We start from the raw sequence: 20,554 nt of genomic DNA on the forward strand, positions 1-20,554 counted from the left end.
CATAATTTGTTTCTTACCCTCAATAGTCCACTCTATCATCTTTATAGCTCTTTTTTGGCCTGTCAGTTTTTGTAATTTTTGTGAACCACTGCTACCTTCTACAACAGGGTGACATCCTTTCCTTGAGCCTGCCCTAACCCCAGTTTAGGAATGTTTCCATGTCTTGATGATTCTACACAGTCATTTTGTCCAGTTCTGGCTCCAGTGTGTCTACCAGGACTGAGTACTTTTTTACCTGGGTCTTGTGTACCCAGCTATCTTTTTTTATTTTTAACCTACTTCTGTCCATGATATATGCTATATAAAAATACAGTCTATATATCAGTGTCGTCCTAGTAAGATTTTACAAAAACAGGGTCCATCTCATGAAATGTAATCACCAAGACCTGAGGATGAATTCAATTACAGCAATAATACTCTCCTTTGCTTGCTGATTTTATCATCTCTACATTCAGACATTCCAAATGTCAATTTTATGTTATATGAGGAAGTTTTAACCTATGTGTATCTGTTGATGAGCTCTAAAGTTTTTTTGCTGCACAAAGGTCTTGCCACACTCTTCACAGCAAAATTGCCTCTCTGCATGGATTTGCTCGTGTAGTCCAAGTTCACTTTCTGAAGCAAAACTCTTATCACATTCATTGCATATATAAACTCTGCAAGAGGTCTGCATTTGCTGATGTGCAGTGAAGGCAGTATACCGTGAAAAACTTGTGCCGCACTCACAGCATATAAATCGTTTGCATCCTGTGTGAGTCTGTTGATGAATCAACAGTTCACTGTCTGATTTCAAATTCATGCCACACTCAGGACATATAAATGGCTTTTCCTCCTTATTGCTCTGTTGCTGAGTTACAAAGCCACTATCTGATGTGTAGTTTTTACCACATTCATGGCAGTTGTTTCTATGTCCTTCTGAGTGAATGTGAACACAGTGTCTGGTGTTATCCTGCTGTGAAAAATTCTGAACATGTTCACCACAACTGATCTGTTTGTTCCCCATAAAGGTTGTTTGATGTAACATGATTCTGCTCTGATCCGAAAAGTTCTGGACGGAGTCAGCATGTTGATTTTGCTTATTCACTTTGAAGTTTTGCTCTCCTATAATGATGCACTGCTCATTAAAAAAACTTCCTGGACAATGGTCAATGTTTAATTCTGATGTGTTCTTCAACTGTTCAGTATTATTACATTCCTTTTCTTCATGAGTCATACGTTTGACAAAAACAGAATGCAGGACATGAAATGTCTTCTGACACTGTGGATGCTGATATAACATATCTCGTCTGTGATTAAGATAGCATTTTCCACACGTCAAATATTTAACGCATCTCCCTTTGGAGTTCACTGTCTTGGTAACTAAAAACAGAGATGAAATGATATCAGATTATGGTAAAAGAACATACATCTCAACATGTCTGCAACTTAAGTAACAACTATATAAATGAAAACAGTTTTTTTTTATATTTGACAGATTGTATGTACATATTCATTAGAACCTGAACACACAGGCTACACCTATATTTTAAAACATGTTTGGAAACAGTAAATATGAAAACAACCTCCTTAAATAACATATATGGTATCAAGACACATGATGAAACTAATGCACTGTTTAAACACTCTGTGATCTGTATTAATTTAAGTCTGACAAGCATTTTTAAGACTAATTGGTTAATTGATTTATTGAAGTGTTATTTAAGGAGGTTGTTTTTGTAAATGTGTATTCTGATGAAGTCTTTGGAAACAGTAAATATGATTTTAAGGCAATGGCATTGCAGATAATGAAAAGTTCATTAATTAGCAAAGTCACAGAATCAATTATTTTTGTGCTACAATATATGGGTCTACTTCAGAAGACTGACAGACCAAAAGACTGAAAAGTCAAAATACTGAACACATTTTTAATGCAGGGGGCAAGCCTCCCTGCATTCCTCATGCGGGGGTCTGAGCCTCCCACACCCTCTGCTAACTATATATACCAACTCCAAGATCGCACAACAGTAGAGAAGGGGCAAATTCCATCATTCAGTATTTTGAATTTTCAGTCTTTTGGTTTACACACACACACACACACACACACACACACACACACACACACATGCACAGTGAGAGCTCTCTGTACATTTTGTAGTGTAGCACAATACTTCATTGTTCTTATAAATGCAACACTTTATAAAATACAGAGGGGAAATTTTCCTTCCATGCACAAAAGTATATGCAAAGGTGAAGGATGTCACTAGATAAACAAAAATATGCTAAATATGCTTAAGAATGACACCAGTGTGATACCGGAGAATGTAAATAATAATATAATGCTGAACAAAATAACTACGTGACAAAATACATAACAAAATATAAATAAAACATTTAAAGGCACAAGCATTAACACACTTCCATCCATCGATATATTAGTAGCTACATAAACAGATTACAGAAAGAAGATGTCTACCCTTTGAGAGATCTGAATTTTGGATAATAAAAAATGTTCCTATAAGCCTATAAACTAAGCAATAGCTTAATAACTTAGGTATTCAAAAATACAAGAAATCCATCAAATATATTTTACATTGAAACCATTCACAGATTCATACAGAATAAAACAGTACAGTGAAGTAGGAGGGATTGTACAGTAACCAGCAAAGGGTGAATGCCTGCGGAGACAGAGCCAAACAGCAACAAGCCTTGGGTCAAATTACGACTGGGTGTTTTCTCCACCCTAATCTGAATACTGTTTTCAGATTGATCAGTGTGATTTCAGAGAGCAGAGATAAAAGACTGGACGACTGGAGAAATAGAGCCAATCAACAGCTACCCTTGGGTTGAATTAAGATTGTATGCTTTCTCCACCCTAATTTGTATGCTGCTTTTGGATTGCCCCAGTGTGTTTTCAGAGAGTAGAGAATTTAGGAGAAGAAGCCTGAGTAGATAAAATCTTAAATGTAAAAAATGGGGGTTAAAATATATTTATAACAACATAAAAAATCCAGTTGACAGTGAAGATGCAATACGAAAATGGTGGGGGCATGTATTAAAATGTAAAATAAATGAGCTACTTTGCAGCTAATTTCCCAAGCCCTCACTGTGAAATACATCAATGTTAGTTTCTTCAAATCCTAAAAGAAGAAAGCACGTCTCTTAAAAAAAATGTACGATAATAGAGCACACTCTTGCAGACAGTTATTAGATTCTAACTCAAGCTAAAAATAAAAATTAAAAAAATATTTTAAAAACATATGACTAAAAAATAAAAATACAAATAAAAATAACAGTTGTCCTAGCGATCAAACCCGCTATTATAGCATAAATGACCTAGATGTCTGTTTATCTCATATTGATTGTGTCCACTCTCACAAATAAACACAAACACACACACGCACTTGCACTTACATATGTGTAGTGTTTGTGTGTGTGTGTGTGTGTGTGTGTGTGTGTGTGTGTGTGTGTGTGTGTGTGTGGTATGCCAATGAGAGCATTATGCTTGCTCGCTACAGCTAAATTTTTCAAAGCAAAGTTATACAAAGCCATTTGGAAAGAAAGCTGGGACTTACTAAAATTTCCATTTTTTTTTATAACAAAAATAATAAGCAGCTCTCCATATCGAAATGTGAGTTAGTATAACATACAAACTTAGAAATAATACATTTTCTTAGAAGTGTGCAGTGGGAAATCCTATGCATGGGGACACTAGGAGCTTTGTAATCTGCCACCACACTGCTGTTTATAAAAGGCATGATTTTCTTTTTCCTAATGAGAGCTCCTCCTTTACTGATTTCTTAATCTAGCCAAAATGGATCCTCAACCTCCCCACTATACCATTATAATCAGTCATTCCCATTTCTCCTTGCCTTCAGATTCTGGACATGCCCTTTCAGTGGGAAGTATTCCAGATTTCTAAAGATACAGAGAGCTTCTATTGCTTGAACTGATCTTGAGGGTGAGACGCAGTCAAAGGTAAGTCACTGGAAAAAACAAGATCCTTCATCCAAATAAATACAAGTTAGAGACCATCACACCAGGAACAGCAAAGAGGAGTACCAAATAATTTCTCTCTCATACCACTGTGTATGCTACTCGAGGAATATCATGCTTCCCTCTTTCTTTGTAGCTCTGACTTCTGCCACAGGGCATGCACACTGGAGAACGTACCATGCTTTCTCCCAAAGACAGAACAATGAGTCGGTGTCTACCTTATTTTTAATTCTCTTAACTTGAGCATGTTCCCAAACCTGAGGTACTGATGAAGAAGCCAGATTCTTTATGAAGTGTGCATTTCCCAACATTCATTTAACAGCAAATATGTAAGCCAGTTTTGAATAAATCAACTACATGGCTCAATATTAAATAATGCCTTGGTAAGAGATAATATCTATATATCTGAAAATGATGTAACAGAGGTCTTTGATCTATTCACATTCCATGGCAATGGAGATAAGACGAGGCTGAACAAAACCGCCTCTCAGAACTATCTCAAAGATCAGTAGGAAACATACATAACATGATGTTATTTCTCTACTATGAAAACTTCCACTGGAAAAATCCATACATCAGATGTTTTACGCAGACTCTAAGAATATCTACCAACTTCTCATCATTGGCTGTGGAAGGGTGGAGTACACTGGAAGTAAAGAAGAAATGCAAACAGTCTTTAAGGAAACAAATTCACTAACAGCATATGCTATATAGCTCAGATAGCAGATCTTGGAAATGGTGCAGCAAAAAGCAAGCAGTCAGTGCAGTTTAATCAATACAGAAGTAATAGAACTACATGTGAATGTATCAGTCAGACTTCAAACTGCAGTCTCATGTAAAATAAAACAGTAGAGGGAGGCAGGAGGGGTAACTCTGCTTGTGAATCACATTCCAGGATAGTCCTACTTGTCTCCTTTTACATTCAGTCAGTATCTTCCTTCATAGAACAGAGCCTGTGGTTACTATATCTGACCTCAATATTCCAGGAGCTCTGCCACAAGTCCCTATAACTACAAGTTTACTGAGAATTTTCTCAGTGTTTAATGTAAGCATATTTATCTTGAAGAACCTAGCTATGTACTAACTTTAATCAGTTAAATACATGCCTGCACTTTGAATTAAAGTATCTGTGAATAGTCCATGCACTGTAAGGACTTCTTACTAAGTTGGCGAATACCCACTGTTGCTTGAACAGTAGACAATACTGCATATGCCAGTTATTTAGTCTCAGGAAATGAGAGACAACCTGTTTTACCTGCATATCTCTGTTAATTGCTTTGTTCGGGCTATAAACTGATTGCTGTCAGTTATAAACCGACCTGAGGGTTGGACTGTCAGTGTAGTAAAATGTATTGCCAAATATGCCTTCAGTGCTGTCCCCTCTTACACTCAGCCACTATTTCTATTTGTTCTAAGAATGTGGAAAACAATAAAAAGTCTTTGGCAGTGTGTTATATTTGTTATATTTTCATTCAGATCGGATAAGATTTATGTATGCTGAGCTTGTTTCTCTTTAAGACATATGTGTGTGTGTGTATATATATATATATATATATATATATATATATATATATATATATATATGGGTCCCTGTCGTTTGATCGAAAATACAGTTCATCGAATCGTGTTTCTGCGGACACACTTTAGCAAAATGCACCACCCCATGTGGGGGCTGCACCCCCCACACCCCCTACTTTATTATTCTCACTCCGAGATCGCACTACAGTGGGGAAAAGGGAATATTCCCTTATCCTCACTGTACCACAATGTCATTGGCAGTTTTGTTAGTTGTAAATCAACACTATACGTTGATTTACAACTAACGGTGCATGCAAACTGCATGCTTTCTTTAATTTTCCACTCTCTCTTTAGCGAGAGTGCATTTTCGATAAAATGCACTTTTGCTAAATTGTGTCCGTGGAAACACAGTTTTGATGAACTATGTTTCCACAATGTGACTAGGACCAATATATATATATATATATATATATATATATATATATATATATATATATATATATATATATATATATATATTTATATATATAATATATATATATATATATATTTATATATATATATATATATATATATATATATATATATATATATATATATATATGTAAATATATATATATATATATATATATATATATATATATATATATATATATATATATAAAAACACTATTTTTGATGTGCTGGTTAATCCCATGATGTTTTTCTAAGTGATGGTGTTACATTGTGCTTATCAGTGTAGTGCCATGTTATGCTAATTTGGTCGATACAGCTGTACATTTACACTGCATTACTATGGTTCTCTCCTGGTATACTTCCTGCTAAAACTACTTTGAGCTTACATTCATACACTTTTTCTACTCTTATATTTCCCCATATTCTCTTGCTCTGACTTACTCTGGTCCTTCCTCTATCTCTTTTTTGAAAAATAAGTACTAACTTTACTACCTCAATATAATTTTACAGCTTAGTAGAGTTTTTTTTCTTTCTTTCATTTCAGAGCCTGCGATCACTGAATCTGACCCCGATATTGCAGGAGCTCTGCCACAAGGCCCTAGACCTACAAGTTTACTGAGCCTTTTGTCATTGTTTAATATAAGCATGTTTATCATGAAAAACCTGGCTGTGTATTAACTTTAATCAGTTAAATACATGCCTGTTCTGTTTAAGAAAGTCTCTGTGAATAGTCTGTGCACTCTAAGTACTTCTTACTAAGTTGTCCAGTGTCCCCCTTTTGCTTGACCAGTAGACTATACTGCATATGCCACTTATTTAGTCTCAGGAAATGACAGGCAACCTGTTTTATTTGCATCTCTTTGTTAATTGCTTTGTTCTGGCTAAAACTGATTGTTCTCAGTCATAAATTGACATGAGGGTGGGAAATCCACTTGGCTTCACTTTGCTCCTCTACCTTAACCTCAATTTCCACCCACCTCCTCTTCCTCTAATATTATACTTCTTACATACACATTTCACTTGTAATTCTTATTCTGAAACCCTCCCCAAATGACCTTACTGCTTCTATGCATACACTTCAGTTTCTTGTTTTCTACTTTCCTGTCTCTATTTAATTTCTAGCCGCATTCCCAACTATCTTTCTTCCTCCCATACTGCTTTGTACTATATCCATTTATAATCACAACCCTCCCTAATAGTACCTATTATTCCACATTGTATATTTTTCTTTTCCCAAATAATCCCTCTTCTTATTTTGATTACATTATTATACTGCAGCCTTTCATACCCCTCTATTCCTTACAACCCGGAGAAGATACCAGGACAACCTACTTCTCTTCTTTTATAGAACGTACGTCTCTCCTTACCTGTCCTCTTCCAGCTTTCACACTCCACCATCACCGATTCTACTACTGTCCTGCAACTTCCTGTTTCCTTCCTCATTGCTACTTCCCCACCACCTGACATCTATAAAATACAGATTTATGTACTTAATTATGCTAAGCTTCATCTTATCCTCTATTCTTCTCCTCCTGCAGTGCCATCTTTTATCCTACCATGACTCAATAATATATTGCAACATCTCTCCAACTCTGTCCCAACTACATATCCATACCTCCTCTTTACACTCACCATACATTGCACCAAACCTGTTTAGCATTGCCCCTCACCTTTATTCCCAGTATAGGCTGATTAATTGCACTTCAGCTCAAGCAAAAATAAACCTCAAGTGCAAGAATCCTCTCCAAAAAACAAGTATGCATAATTCCCCAATATACAAAAAATTTTCTAGAAGGAGATACACACCCTAATCCTGTCCCCACCTATCACAATGAACATAACATTAATTCTCTTCCACACACTTCTGTAACCAAATAACAGCCTATCCCCAACCCTGGTGATCTAATTTTTGCTGCACTAAATGTTAGAAGTGTAGGAAATAAAACTGCTGAACTATATGCCTGGATTACCCAACATAAGCTTGATGTTCCCACTGTAAATGAAACTTGGCTTAAACCCAGCAGAAATTACTCTCAAGTTATACCTCCTGGCTATAATATCATCTGTAATGACCGTATAAAGAGGAAAGGTGGTGGTATTGCTTTAATATTTCCCAGCACCTACCAGATTCCCCCTTACAGCAAACCAATATCAAAATTCAGTTCAGCAGAGCTTCTTACTGCTTTCCTCAAAATAAACAGTTATAAGCAAATATGTATTACTGTCCTTTATATATCTCCTGGTGACAATACAGCTATACTTGAAGATATCCTACATTGGATATCCATAACATTTCACAAGAAATAATATTACTAGGTGATGTGAATGTCAATTGGTTGGACATAAACTCTAACTCCCCTAAATCTAGCATGAACGTATATGGTCTCACACAACTATGTAATAGCCCCACACATTATAGCAAGACATCAAATTTTCTGTTAGACTGGATCCTAGTATCAGACACTAGCAAACATCATCACAGGTACAAGGTCAGACTCTCTCAGTGATCATCTCCCAATCTATACGACTAGTCATATCACATATCCAGTTAAACATCATATTTGTAAAACAAGTAACCTTTCCAAGTTTAACCCAGAAATGTTTATTACTACACTGTCATCTATTAACTGGAACCTCCTGAAAATCCTCCCCTTAGACAATGATGTAATTGAATTCAACACAACTTTTCTAAATGTCCTAAATAGCCTTGTACCTCCTAGAAGGTAGAGACTAACAACAAATAATACAAACTGGCTATCCAAAAAGAATAGAATGCTAATGCAAGATACAAAAAAAAAATGTGCAAAGAATGGCAAAAATATAAAACAGAGGATGTCATAATAGTTAAGATGTTTACCTTACAAACACAAGGTGCAGGGTTTGATTCTTACATGGGGTAACTTGATAGGCTTAAAATGGCCCACCAGGGCAGTTAGCCTAGTACAAATCTATGAATCAATATCTTGAAAACTTCAGAATGCTTTGCAATCATACTAAAAAGCAAATAAATGAAGACAAAAACTATACTATAATAACTTTTAGAATAATACTAAACACAACCTTAAAAACTTTTAGACATCCATTAAAGAAATCTTACATCCCAGCCAAAAATTCAACTAAAACTCCTCTCCATATAACTCACCACCCCAAACTGCAATACAGTTCAACTCATATTTTATAGATAGTTTAACATCCTTTACCAAGGATTCCTCAACATCTAATCTCAACCCTGCCCAACAGCCACATATCATCACATCTACTTTCACCTTCAAACCTGTGTCCACATCCTATATAGAACTTCTCTTAAACAAACTTAAACTGTGCTCTTCTTCAAGGAAATGCCTAAAATCGTAGCCAGTGGCATTGCCTATCCTGTCTCAACTCTTATAAATAGGTCAATCCAGGAATCTCATATTACCACTCTCTGTAAAAATTCACACATTCTCCCCCTGCACAAAGGAGGAAATTCAACAGACATTAATAACTTTAGACCTATAGTAATCTTATCTCCACTCACCAAAACACTTTAAAATGTATTTAAAAACAATTGCTAGGCTATGTCCTGCAGGAACAACTCTTATCTAACTCACAACTCATGCTCAACCTTAGAAAGACCAGACTACTACTTTTTCCCCAAATCCCTCTCTTATGAAAACAACATTTAAAGTCTTCTCTCCTGATAATACCACCACTGACGTCACTTCTCGTAGTAAATCTCCTCTCCACTCCTCTTTATGGTGATTCTTTCCTTGCTAATTTCCAGGCTTCATAAAAATTAAAACTAGAATGATGCTATAAGAAAGTTGCTAAATTTGCAGCACATACCCCTTTCAGAACCCACCACTGTATAGCACTGAAAAGCCTAAATTGGTAAGAACTGTCACATCAACTAACATATACACAACTTCTTGCCACCTATAAAATTATCCAGAATCCATCTGCCTGTCCAACACTTAAAAACATTCTACATAACTATGTCCCCAGTCGGCCATTGCAATTCAGTGGCCAAAAACTCCTGTATGTCTACAAACCTAACAAATCTGCTGAGCATTGTCTGTACTCATACAAGGTTGCCAAGGCCAGGAACTCCTTACTTGTATCCATCAGGTCTATACCCTACCTCACATTTTTCAAAACCACTCTGAAAGACTTCCTAGTTAAAATCTGGCTCTGTCCTTGTTCAAAACCAGGATGAAATATATCTCTAAATATGAACAAGTAGTGTTAGCTTTTCATTCCTTACTTCCTTACTTTCCCTTCTTCATTTACTTCCTTACTGCTATCTAATTCTCTTCCCTGACTTCTATCTAAATATACCACAAGCCTATTTTTCCCTCACTTCATACTGCAATTCCTATATTTGTATTAGACTAAGTTACCTTTACTTTCTCTGCAAACTGCCTACAATTTCTCTAGATATTAAATGATTGTCATATACTTTGTATCGATTCTTAACCAATGTTTTATATTATGTCTAATTTGTTATAATTATTTAAACTGCATATGCTTTTGTTTTATTTTTGAAGATTGTAAAATTATTGTTCTTAAATGGTTTTGTAATAATTTGGAGCTTTTCTCCCCCGCCTCCTCGGAAAATAGGCTTCTACCCAGTCGAACTTTCCCAGTAATCAAATGTCAATAAATAAATAAATAAATATTTACGTAGTATTACAAGAGTCAATGCTCAGAGTAACAAAAGCACAGAAAAACATTTTAGACAATGGGTGAAATGTACATCTTTACCTTGATTGGAGAATATTCCAACAGGATGTTAGGGAAAAATAAAGTCCATACTTCACAGCAGGAAATTAAACTGCCACGAAGCTCTGGCAAAATAAAAAAAAAAAAAAAAAAAAAAAAGCAAGCATGCATTTTTTTTAACTTTCGTTAATCCTGGCTTTGCTTTTGATGAGGAAGACAAACTGCAAGAAAATCCAAAAATCACACAAAGGATGTTGAGAACAAAACACTTTATAACGCAAAGCTTTCGGGAATAACCCTTTCTCAATACTGAATACAGACATACACTAAGCAACTGCTTTTATACAAGCCAGAGAATCATGTGACTGCAGCCAAAGTCACATGACATATTCAAAAATGCATTTCAAAAAGGTGTATACATTTAATGAAAACATTTAGGAAAACTTTTAAAAAAAAGTGTGTGAATATATATACACATACACATACATACAATACATTTATCTACCTCAACTATATAAATGCAAAAATACAAAAATATATATAAAAAAGATATATATAAAAAATATATAAAAAAATATATAAAAAATATATAAAAAAACATAAAAATCAATAAAATACTCATTTCATACTGCGTTGCAATCCAACAAGGATAGGTTTAATGCTGACTGTACTGTTAATGCCAGGAGGGCTATCAGCTCCTAGACGTACTATCCACTGATATTCTTTAGTCTCAAGAAAGTTATTAATATCACCATATCTACTAGAAGGAACAACCAAGTCTATAACCCTAAACCTAAATGTATGTCGGTCTCCATGAGTCTCAATATGTTTAAATAAAGCATTCTGAGCACACTGCCTCCTGATTTCTGACTTGTGCTCAATAATCCTATCCTTAAGTCTACATGTAGTCTTACCAATGTAATATGCAGGGCATACAGTACATGATGCCATGTATACCACATTGGTAGAAGTACAAGTGGCTTTTACATGAAAATTATAAGTATAATGTGTTTTCATGTGCACATATTTACTGGATTCCAAAACAGTAACCAAGTCAGAACAACAGGAACAGTGATGGCATGGATAAGTACCAAAATAGGATACAGAACAAATAGGTCTATCAAAAGACAAATTTGAGGGAGGGCATAAATCCTTGTAACATAACATACTTTTAAGACTTCTCATATTTCTAAAACTAAAAAATGGCTTATCACCTAACAGTTTTGTAAGTTCAGGAGATGCCATTAAGATGGGCCAATACTTATAGATTGTACGCTTAACAAGAGTAACCTTACTAGCATAACCAGTTACATATCTAAACCTTTGTGTATCAGGGCTTGCGGTTAGATTTATTCTAATATCAGAGTTTGTGAAATATAGATTTCTAAAATATGGAGCATACAATAAATCTCTATTAGCAGACACATAGTTTTTTAATTCATTCAAGATAGTCATTTCATAGCCATAATCAACAAAATCTTTAAATGTATCATTTAACTGTTCACTAAAAATAGTATCATCTGTGTTAAGTCTACTCTATTTTTGTAGATGAGATAGTCCAGGAAGTGAGATATAAAAGAACTTATGGCATTATATCACCTATTTTGAACCAGCCTGGTGATAGAGGAGTTGATGTAACTTTTAATACAAATCAGGACAATTCGTTACAAGAGGCAGATACTTTGGAGAAAACAATGGAATCTAACAACGTTTTTAAACTTAGTTTCATAACTACATATAGCTTAGATAGTGACAATATTAAAAAACTATTACTTAAAAACTGGAACCTAATTCAGCAAGATAGAAGTATTTCTTGCAAATTAGACAAACTTCCTATGACAGTATACAGGAGAGGGAACAATTTGAAAAATATTTTAGAAGGTAACTATACAAAAAACTTTAGCAGGAAGAAAGGTATGACTATATGTGAAAGCTGTAACATGTGCAAACACATGGCTAGTGGAGAACAGATAGTTATTAACAACATAAAATACCAAGTGAAATATAAAATGAATTGTCATTCTAAACTTATAGTGTATGTGGCTTCCTGTACAATATGTACAGCTTTCTACATTGGAAAAACTGAGAGGCACTTCAAAGAAAGAGTATACGAACACACATATGCTATACAAAATAGAAAAGTAGATAATGCGTTGGTAAAACACATTTTAGCAAATCCAGGCCACAATTTTAAATTTATGGCATTAGACCAGATTCAGACCAACATTAGAGGTGGCCCTTACAACCTGTTATTAGAGGAAAGAGAACTATTTTGGCAATGATTTGTCTACCCAGGTCTAAACGACCATTGTAACATTAGCTGTTTATTAAAACTAAGGAGCTTGAACAGGAAATAACTATCTAATATCCACACTTGTTAGTATGTTCACACTCTTCCTACTGAATATTGTACTACATTATTACAAGAACTAAGTATTTCTTTGTTTTTTGACTTTTGCTCTTTCAGTCTGGTTTGGTACACATTTATTTCAAGATGATGATAATTTTACAATACTAGACTGTGTTTATTTGTTAACTATATACAATGAAATAGTTATCATTCAAGACACCTCCATATTTATTTATTATTATTTATTTTTATTTTTATTTTTATGATTATGTTATTTTATAACTTATAAAGGTCAATATACTAAACAGAAAATACACACTTATACGCAGTAAAATAAGTATAACTAGTGTAGAACTGTATTTTTACAACCCCCCCTGTGTATCGATTAGAGACCTATGTAAAACACCTTCTAAGCTGACTTTGAATGTATTATATTTAATATACATTTTATATATATTATATATTAATAAACACACATACATAAATATATATATAAGTTAACATATAGTGGTTAGTGTAACTGAAATATAACAACTTAGTGGCTACTTTACTATTTTTTAGGATTACGGTGTTCATTTTTACAGTTTAATTACAGAAATGTAAAAGTTAAGACTAGAACTCTATTGGTGGGAATCTATTTTTGAAAGAGATTACTTTTGAACACTACTATAGGAGCCAATTTGCTTTTGTTGACAATTGTCCGGTTTTACAGCTGTGTACATAGTTACATATACATATACAATAACATATGCAGCTAGTAGGTTTCTGTTTGCGAGTTGACTCAGTTTACTATTATTATTATTATTATTCCTTTGTAGAAAAACACATGCTGTTTAGAAGTTACTACTTTTTATAGTATACTTCCAAAGTGCACTTCTTAATATTTTTAAAATAGTTTTTAAGATATTATGACCTATTTACTTTTAAGTAACTCCACCACTTTAACCCACAATTGATGTATTAAACACGTGGGCTTTCAGTGATGAGAGTATAAATTGTTAATTGGTTTGGTGTTTAATTGTCTGAAGAAGTTGCTCACACTTAACATTTACCAGTGAATAAATTCTTTTTGTCCTCAGTTCGTGAGTCGTTGGATACTTTTTACTGTTGACATGATGCCATGTATACCACATTGGTAGAAGTACAAGTGGCTTTTACATGAAAATTATAAGTATAATGTGTTTTCATGTGCACATATTTACTGGATTCCAAAACAGTAACCAAGTCAGAACAACAGGAACAGTGATGGCATGGATAAGTACCAAAATAGGATACAGAGCAGAGGGGTCTATCAAAAGACAAATTTGAGGAAGGGCAGAAATCCTTGTAACATAGCATACTTTTAAGACTTCTCATATTTCTAAAACTAAAAAATGGCTTATCACCTAACAGTTTTGTAAGTTCAGGAGATGCCATTAAGATGGGCCAATACTTATAGATTGTACGCTTAACAAGAGTAACCTTACTAGCATAACCAGTTACATATCTAAACCTTTGTGTAGCAGGGCTTGCGGTTAGATTTATTCTAATATCAGAGTTTGTGAAATATGGATTTCTAAAATATGGAGCATACAATAAATCTCTATTAGTAGACACATAGTTTTTTAATTAATTCAAGATAGTCATTTCATAGCCACAATCAACAAAATCTTTAAATGTATCATTTAACTGTTCACTAAAAATAGTATCATCTGTGTTAAGTCTACTCACTCTGATAAATTGAGACTTAGTCACACCCCGAAAAACATGTGGGGCATGCATGCTATCCGCATGTACATATCTACCCACACATATCTCTTTCTTAAAAACAGATGTATTTAGAATTCCATTTTTAGAAAAAATACTAACATCAAGGAAAGAGGCCTCTTTACTAGTAATAGTTGATTTAAATTTTAAAAAGGCTGTCGTATTATTCAAGTATACAAGATATTGTTCTAAACTATCCCTAGAGCCATTCCAAATTAAAAAAACAGTCATCAACAAAACGCTGATAAAACACAACATGTGCATCAAAAAAGTTTTTACCATCATGCATATTGTCCAATTCCCACTGATATAGTACAAGGTTTGGTGCCCATGGCAACCCCGTTGACCTGCAAATACGGTTGTTGATTAAAAATGAACACATTATGACTAAGTACTAAGTCCAACAGTTGACATATATTTTGAATGGAGTCACAAGTTAAGGTTTTTTCAACAGTCAAAAACTTCCTAATGGACTCTACACCATACAAGTTAGGGATAACAGTGAACAGTGACACAATATCTAAGGTAACAAATAGAAAGTCATCTAAATTCCGTGGTTCACTATAATACCAATTTGATAATTTAAAAAGAAAATCACCAGTGTCCTTAATAACAAAATTACATTTATCCAAGAAAGGAAATAATTGCTTCTGAAGGTACACCGAAACAGGTTCGGTTACCCACCCATTACCAGAGACGATAGGCCTCATAGGAGGATCTAACAAGCATTTATGTATTTTTGGAAGTCCATATAACTGAGGTATAGTAGGACATGGTACAGAAAAAAAGTGAAACAGTTCTAAACTAATGTTATTATTAAACTGCATATCATATATAGATAAATTATCATCAGTAATATGCTTCCTAACATCCAACGAACTAATTTTTTTAAAAGACAAATGGTCCACCAGTATCTTCTCCATTGATAAGTTGTAGCAAGCCCTATCCATAATCACAATACTACCACCCTTGTCTGCCTGTTTAATAATGATTTCATTATTTCTTTTAAGATTCTGTAATGCAAGATGTTGTTCATAAGTTAAATTATAAATAAACCTCCTATCATGAGTATTAAATTGTTGCCTAAAGTCAGCTTCACATACATTACAAAAGGCAGTAGTAATCGGTACATTCACAGGTATAAAAGTACTGCGCTTTCTAAGAGTACTACTAGAATCAGTGTTGACATTAAACAGAAGTTTCAAATTCAAATTCCTCACGAACATTTTTACATCAGTAATCATACCAACTAAATCCAAATTAGCCATAGGTATAAAGCTTAACCCCTTTGAAAGAAGGGACACATGAAAATCATTCAAAATAAAAGATGAGAGGTTTAGAACGCCTCTTACTGTTTGGGCATTCTTGCCCTGCCTCAATGGGCTGTCGTGCTTGCGCTTCATTGACAAAGTCTCTTGCTTCATAGAGGATGGTTCCCTTTTCTTTAGAGAGTCCTGCACACGTTCCGGTTTCTCTAATTGAAACCGTTTCTCTATGAAGTTTAAAGTAGACTGGTGAGTTTTTTTGTTAGCTTGTTGCGCATCTATCACTAAACTCGAGGCAGTAGCTGAGGTGTCCATAGTGGGCGCCATTACGGCGTCAACGTTAGCGTTGTTAGAAGGGGCGGTGGTTATAACATCAGTGGAATTTAAAGTGGCAATGTCCTTTAGCATAGAATTGGCGCCGACAGTCAAATTTGGAGTAGAAGGCTGAAAGACATCTAGCGCTCTGTATGTATATGTGTGTATATATATTCACACACTTTTTTAAAAGTTTTTCTAAATGTTTTCATTAAATGTATACACTTTCTTGAGATGCATTTTTGAATATGTCGTGTGACTTTGGCTGCAGTCACATGATTCTCTGGCTTGTATAAAAGCAGTTGCTTAGTGTATGTCTGTATTCAGTATTGAGAAAGGGTTATTCCCGAAAGCTTTGCGTTATAAAGTGTTTTGTTCTCAACATTCTTTGTGTGATTTTTGCTTTTGATGAGCCATAAAATAATAATAGAGGTAAATTTAAAAAAACTAGCAAAAGTAACTGCAAAAGCAGTTACAAGGATTTGCTGTTTTACTTAAACCTCACTAAGCACTGTTTAAAAAAGCCACAATTAGCGAGGTGAAAAAATAAAAATTTCAATTCTGTGTGAGTTCATGTGTGTGTGAGAAACAGATAGACAAAGACAGTGTGAGTGAGTCAAATATTGAGGAAGTACACATACCTTTCAGTTTCTTTCCTCAAGAATTTGCATCTAATAATGGCTGTTCATCAACATACATTATCTGAATAAGACACAAGAAACTATAATGTATAGCTCTACTGACTAACTGTAATCCTCAGAAATTTACCAGAAAATAAAGGAGGTAAACTGGGGACGTTCTGATAAATGTAAATGTTCTGCTTATCTCTGGGTTACGTATACTTAAAATACAAAGGACAAAAATTTCATAGGAATGTATGGTTAGGCTTTTATGGATTCTTATGGATCAATAGCCTAGTAAGTATTATGAGGCCATGAACCTATAAACCAGGGAGGGAGAGTGTGGGGGGGTTGCAATACTCTGCACTATATGACTTTTTTTTTCATTCATTTGGTCACAATGATAGCTGAGAATGTGACTATAACTACTGGACACATGTCTGTGTGTGTGTGTGTGTGTGTGTGTGTGTGTGTGTGTGTGTGTGTGTGTGTGTGTATATATATATATATATATATATATGTGTGTGTGTGTGTGTGTGTGTATATAGGTATATATAGATATATATATGTGTGTGTGTGTGTCTGTATATGTCTGTGTGCGTGTTTCTGTGCAAAGTCGTGCACGTGTTTCTGTGCATGTGTGTCTCTTTCTGTCTCTGCATCTGTGTGTGTGTCTGTTTGACTTTCAGTGTGTGTATGAGTGCTAACATTAAATATTTATAAAACTTATATTTTTAATATAAAATACTTCCTTCAAAAACATTTACATATGCTACAGCAACTTTGAAACCTTATGCAGAGGGACTATTTTATGTCAAAAATATATTAAAATGCATATGCTAATAAAAAAGCAAATATGAAACAATTTAACTGATAGCCTATTGTTCTAGTGCAATAATGACCTCCAGAGTGGGTGTCACTGGGAAAATAATACCCTTCCAGGGGTTCACATGTTCTTCACCTGAGGCATTAAAGACTCACAATACAACTGGGAGGGTGTTATTTCCCCAATAATAACCACTCTGTCAGGCATTATTGCTTGCATAAACACACATTTTACTTTGTAAAAATACACTACAAGACTAATTTCTTTTAGCAAGATACACATGAATGCCATATGACTGCGGAGGCCATTCCATGTCTCCATAAAACAATCTGTAGTTTATCTGCACTTAAAATTTATCAGGAAGGGGAATACATTCTTGCAATTACTGCATTAATTAGAACCACATATCTGAATATCTCCTAGCCTTTTTCCATCATACACACACACACACACACACACACACACACACACACACACACACACACACACACACACACACACACACACACACACACACACACACACACAATATAGTTACAGATATATAGCCAGATAAAAAGGTTCATTTTGTACATCCATGTCAGTGAGAATTTTCTGATTTAATAGCTTGTATGTTGTTTACCGAGGTGATATAAACCTTAGTATACACAACCATATACTGTAAATACAGCTTTTTTGCTGACTTTCATGGAGAATGGCCTGAATAATATTAAGATATGAGGTATAAAGAGGAAAGAACAAAAGATTGAAGCCACTGAAAAACATTTATATGGACTAGCTGCAGACCAAACTTTACATATTAGCAACTCAAAGGCGGTTGTTAGTTTATGCACCTCTGTCTCAGACATCGTATGACAAACCCTTGTGGAAAAATATGAAGCAGTTCAAAACATACTGCCATTTTATTTCTGCTGAAAAAGTGCAAAAGTGCTGAGGTGTGTGCATATCTTATGTCGTGTTCACATGTTTTTCATGTATGTTGCTTGCCACTTTTTTTGTTTTGTTTTTTTTTTTAGTTTAAAATTACGAACAAATGTAAAAGTTAACAATATGAAGCTGTTTTTGAGAACTATCCCAGTTTAAACAGACAGACAAAATCATGAGGATGTTTTTGAAAACTACCTAATAAGTTGTTTGCAGTTTTTAGGGGTAAGCTTTGGTCCAAATCCTTGAATATGGAAATAGTGCTACAAAATACGAAGAAATCCAATGGCAAACCTCATTGAAAAATATGAAGTGGTTCAAAGTATAGCATTGTTTTATTTTTGTCGGAAAAAATGCTGGGGTATTAATAAATCTCAAATTAAATGTTTGCCTCCAAGTGTATCTTGTCATGTCTTTTGGTTGACATATTGTTTTCGGTTTAAACAGACAAACAAGTACAAAAGTCTTGAAAGTATGAATCTGTTTTTTGAAAAGTAAAACATTTTTAGGAGAATGGCTTTGATACCAAGAGTGAATGTGCAATTATTACCTCACAGATTCCAGAACTTGAGGCAACAGCCAGAGATAGGCTACCTATTAGATCGATGAAAAATCAAAATCTCGAACGGCTTAGATGTCGAAAATGTCGCTCTTCGTAATTGCTATTGTGAGATTGCGGTACAGCGAAGATCGGAAAATTTGCCCTTTCCTCACTGTAGTGTGATCTCAGAGTTGGAATATATATTTAGCAGGGGTTGGGGGTCAGGCACAGCCCCCCACAATAGTGATTTCAATTTCCTGCATTTCCACACATGTGAGTGTTTCAGATTTTAAATTTCATCTGTATAATATAGACCCCAGAGATAGCCTAATATACCATGCAAGCATAAATTTTAAATGCAAATTGATCACAAATATGAATTATGACTGCTTGGTATCATAATAGAGAGACTTCTCTATTATGATACCAAGCAGTCATAATAGAGAGACTTCTCCTTTAGTCTCATATACCACAGTCAAGTATCTCTGCCATGAACTTAAGTATCAAGCTTTGCAAGTTATACTCCTTTACCTCTTTAAACCTTATCTGTTTTTATAGTAACTGCTTCTTTCTACACTTTTAGCAATAAATTTGTCACATTCTTTCATTCACTGAAAAATGTATGCAAACATGAAAAATGCCACTGGCACCAAGACCTAATACAGAATGAAGACTTTAGCAAACTCAGCTGCAGGTGCCACTGTCTGACTTACCAAGAGTGAAATAAAACTTTTCAAAACACGAGCTCCCTCACATTTGTTTCATTGCTATTAGAATGGGTAGCATGTAGCAAGTAGCATGACAAAGAAGTGTTGACTTCATGCACTGCACTTTTATGCTTCTGTGCCTCTCCAGTGAATAGTTCACTGCTTTGGAGCCTGTGTGCTGAACATGCAACACTTTATAGCCATAAAGATGTTCATCTCTACACTGTAAACTAATAAATCTTCTGGCCGAAAAAAAAGTCACTGCAATAAATAGCAGTCAGACTTCTCAACCATCCATAATTTTGCAAAACCTCTCTGATTTTGCTTCATATATTTGCTCTAAACACCACAAAGGTTTTCATTTTCTAAGAAATCACTGTGGATTGTAGCCAGTCAATAATGTTAGACATTACACTTTCATATTTCTAATTATTCAGAAAAATGCATCTTGATGCAAAACCTACTATGCTATTAACTTTTTAAGTGAATTACAGTGATATTTAAAAGTTGTCCCTGATTTGGGGCCTTTCCCCCTCAATATTTTTAGCTTTGTCTCGAAAAAAAATATTCTAACCTTTATGTGCATGTGTGAATTTATTTTGAATAATAAAGT

The 20,554-nt window shown here is 34.5% G+C and overlaps 1 protein-coding gene across 1 annotated transcript in view; it reads right to left on the reverse strand.

The window, feature by feature from the left end:
• Window positions 1-383: 383 nt before the first annotated feature.
• Window positions 384-20,554, reverse strand: part of LOC122814829 (zinc finger protein 19-like) — a 151,394-nt gene continuing 131,223 nt past the window's right edge. The window contains exon 4 of the mRNA XM_044087124.1: window positions 384-1,359. Within this exon, the coding sequence (XP_043943059.1) occupies window positions 494-1,359 (866 nt within the window). The 3' untranslated portion in view covers window positions 384-493. The remainder of the gene's footprint in view (window positions 1,360-20,554) is intronic.

The sequence above is a fragment of the Protopterus annectens genome, chromosome 11.part0, assembly GCF_019279795.1.
Source record: "Protopterus annectens isolate FY-2018-M chromosome 11.part0, PAN1.0, whole genome shotgun sequence".
Classification (NCBI taxonomy): domain Eukaryota; kingdom Metazoa; phylum Chordata; order Ceratodontiformes; family Protopteridae; genus Protopterus; species Protopterus annectens.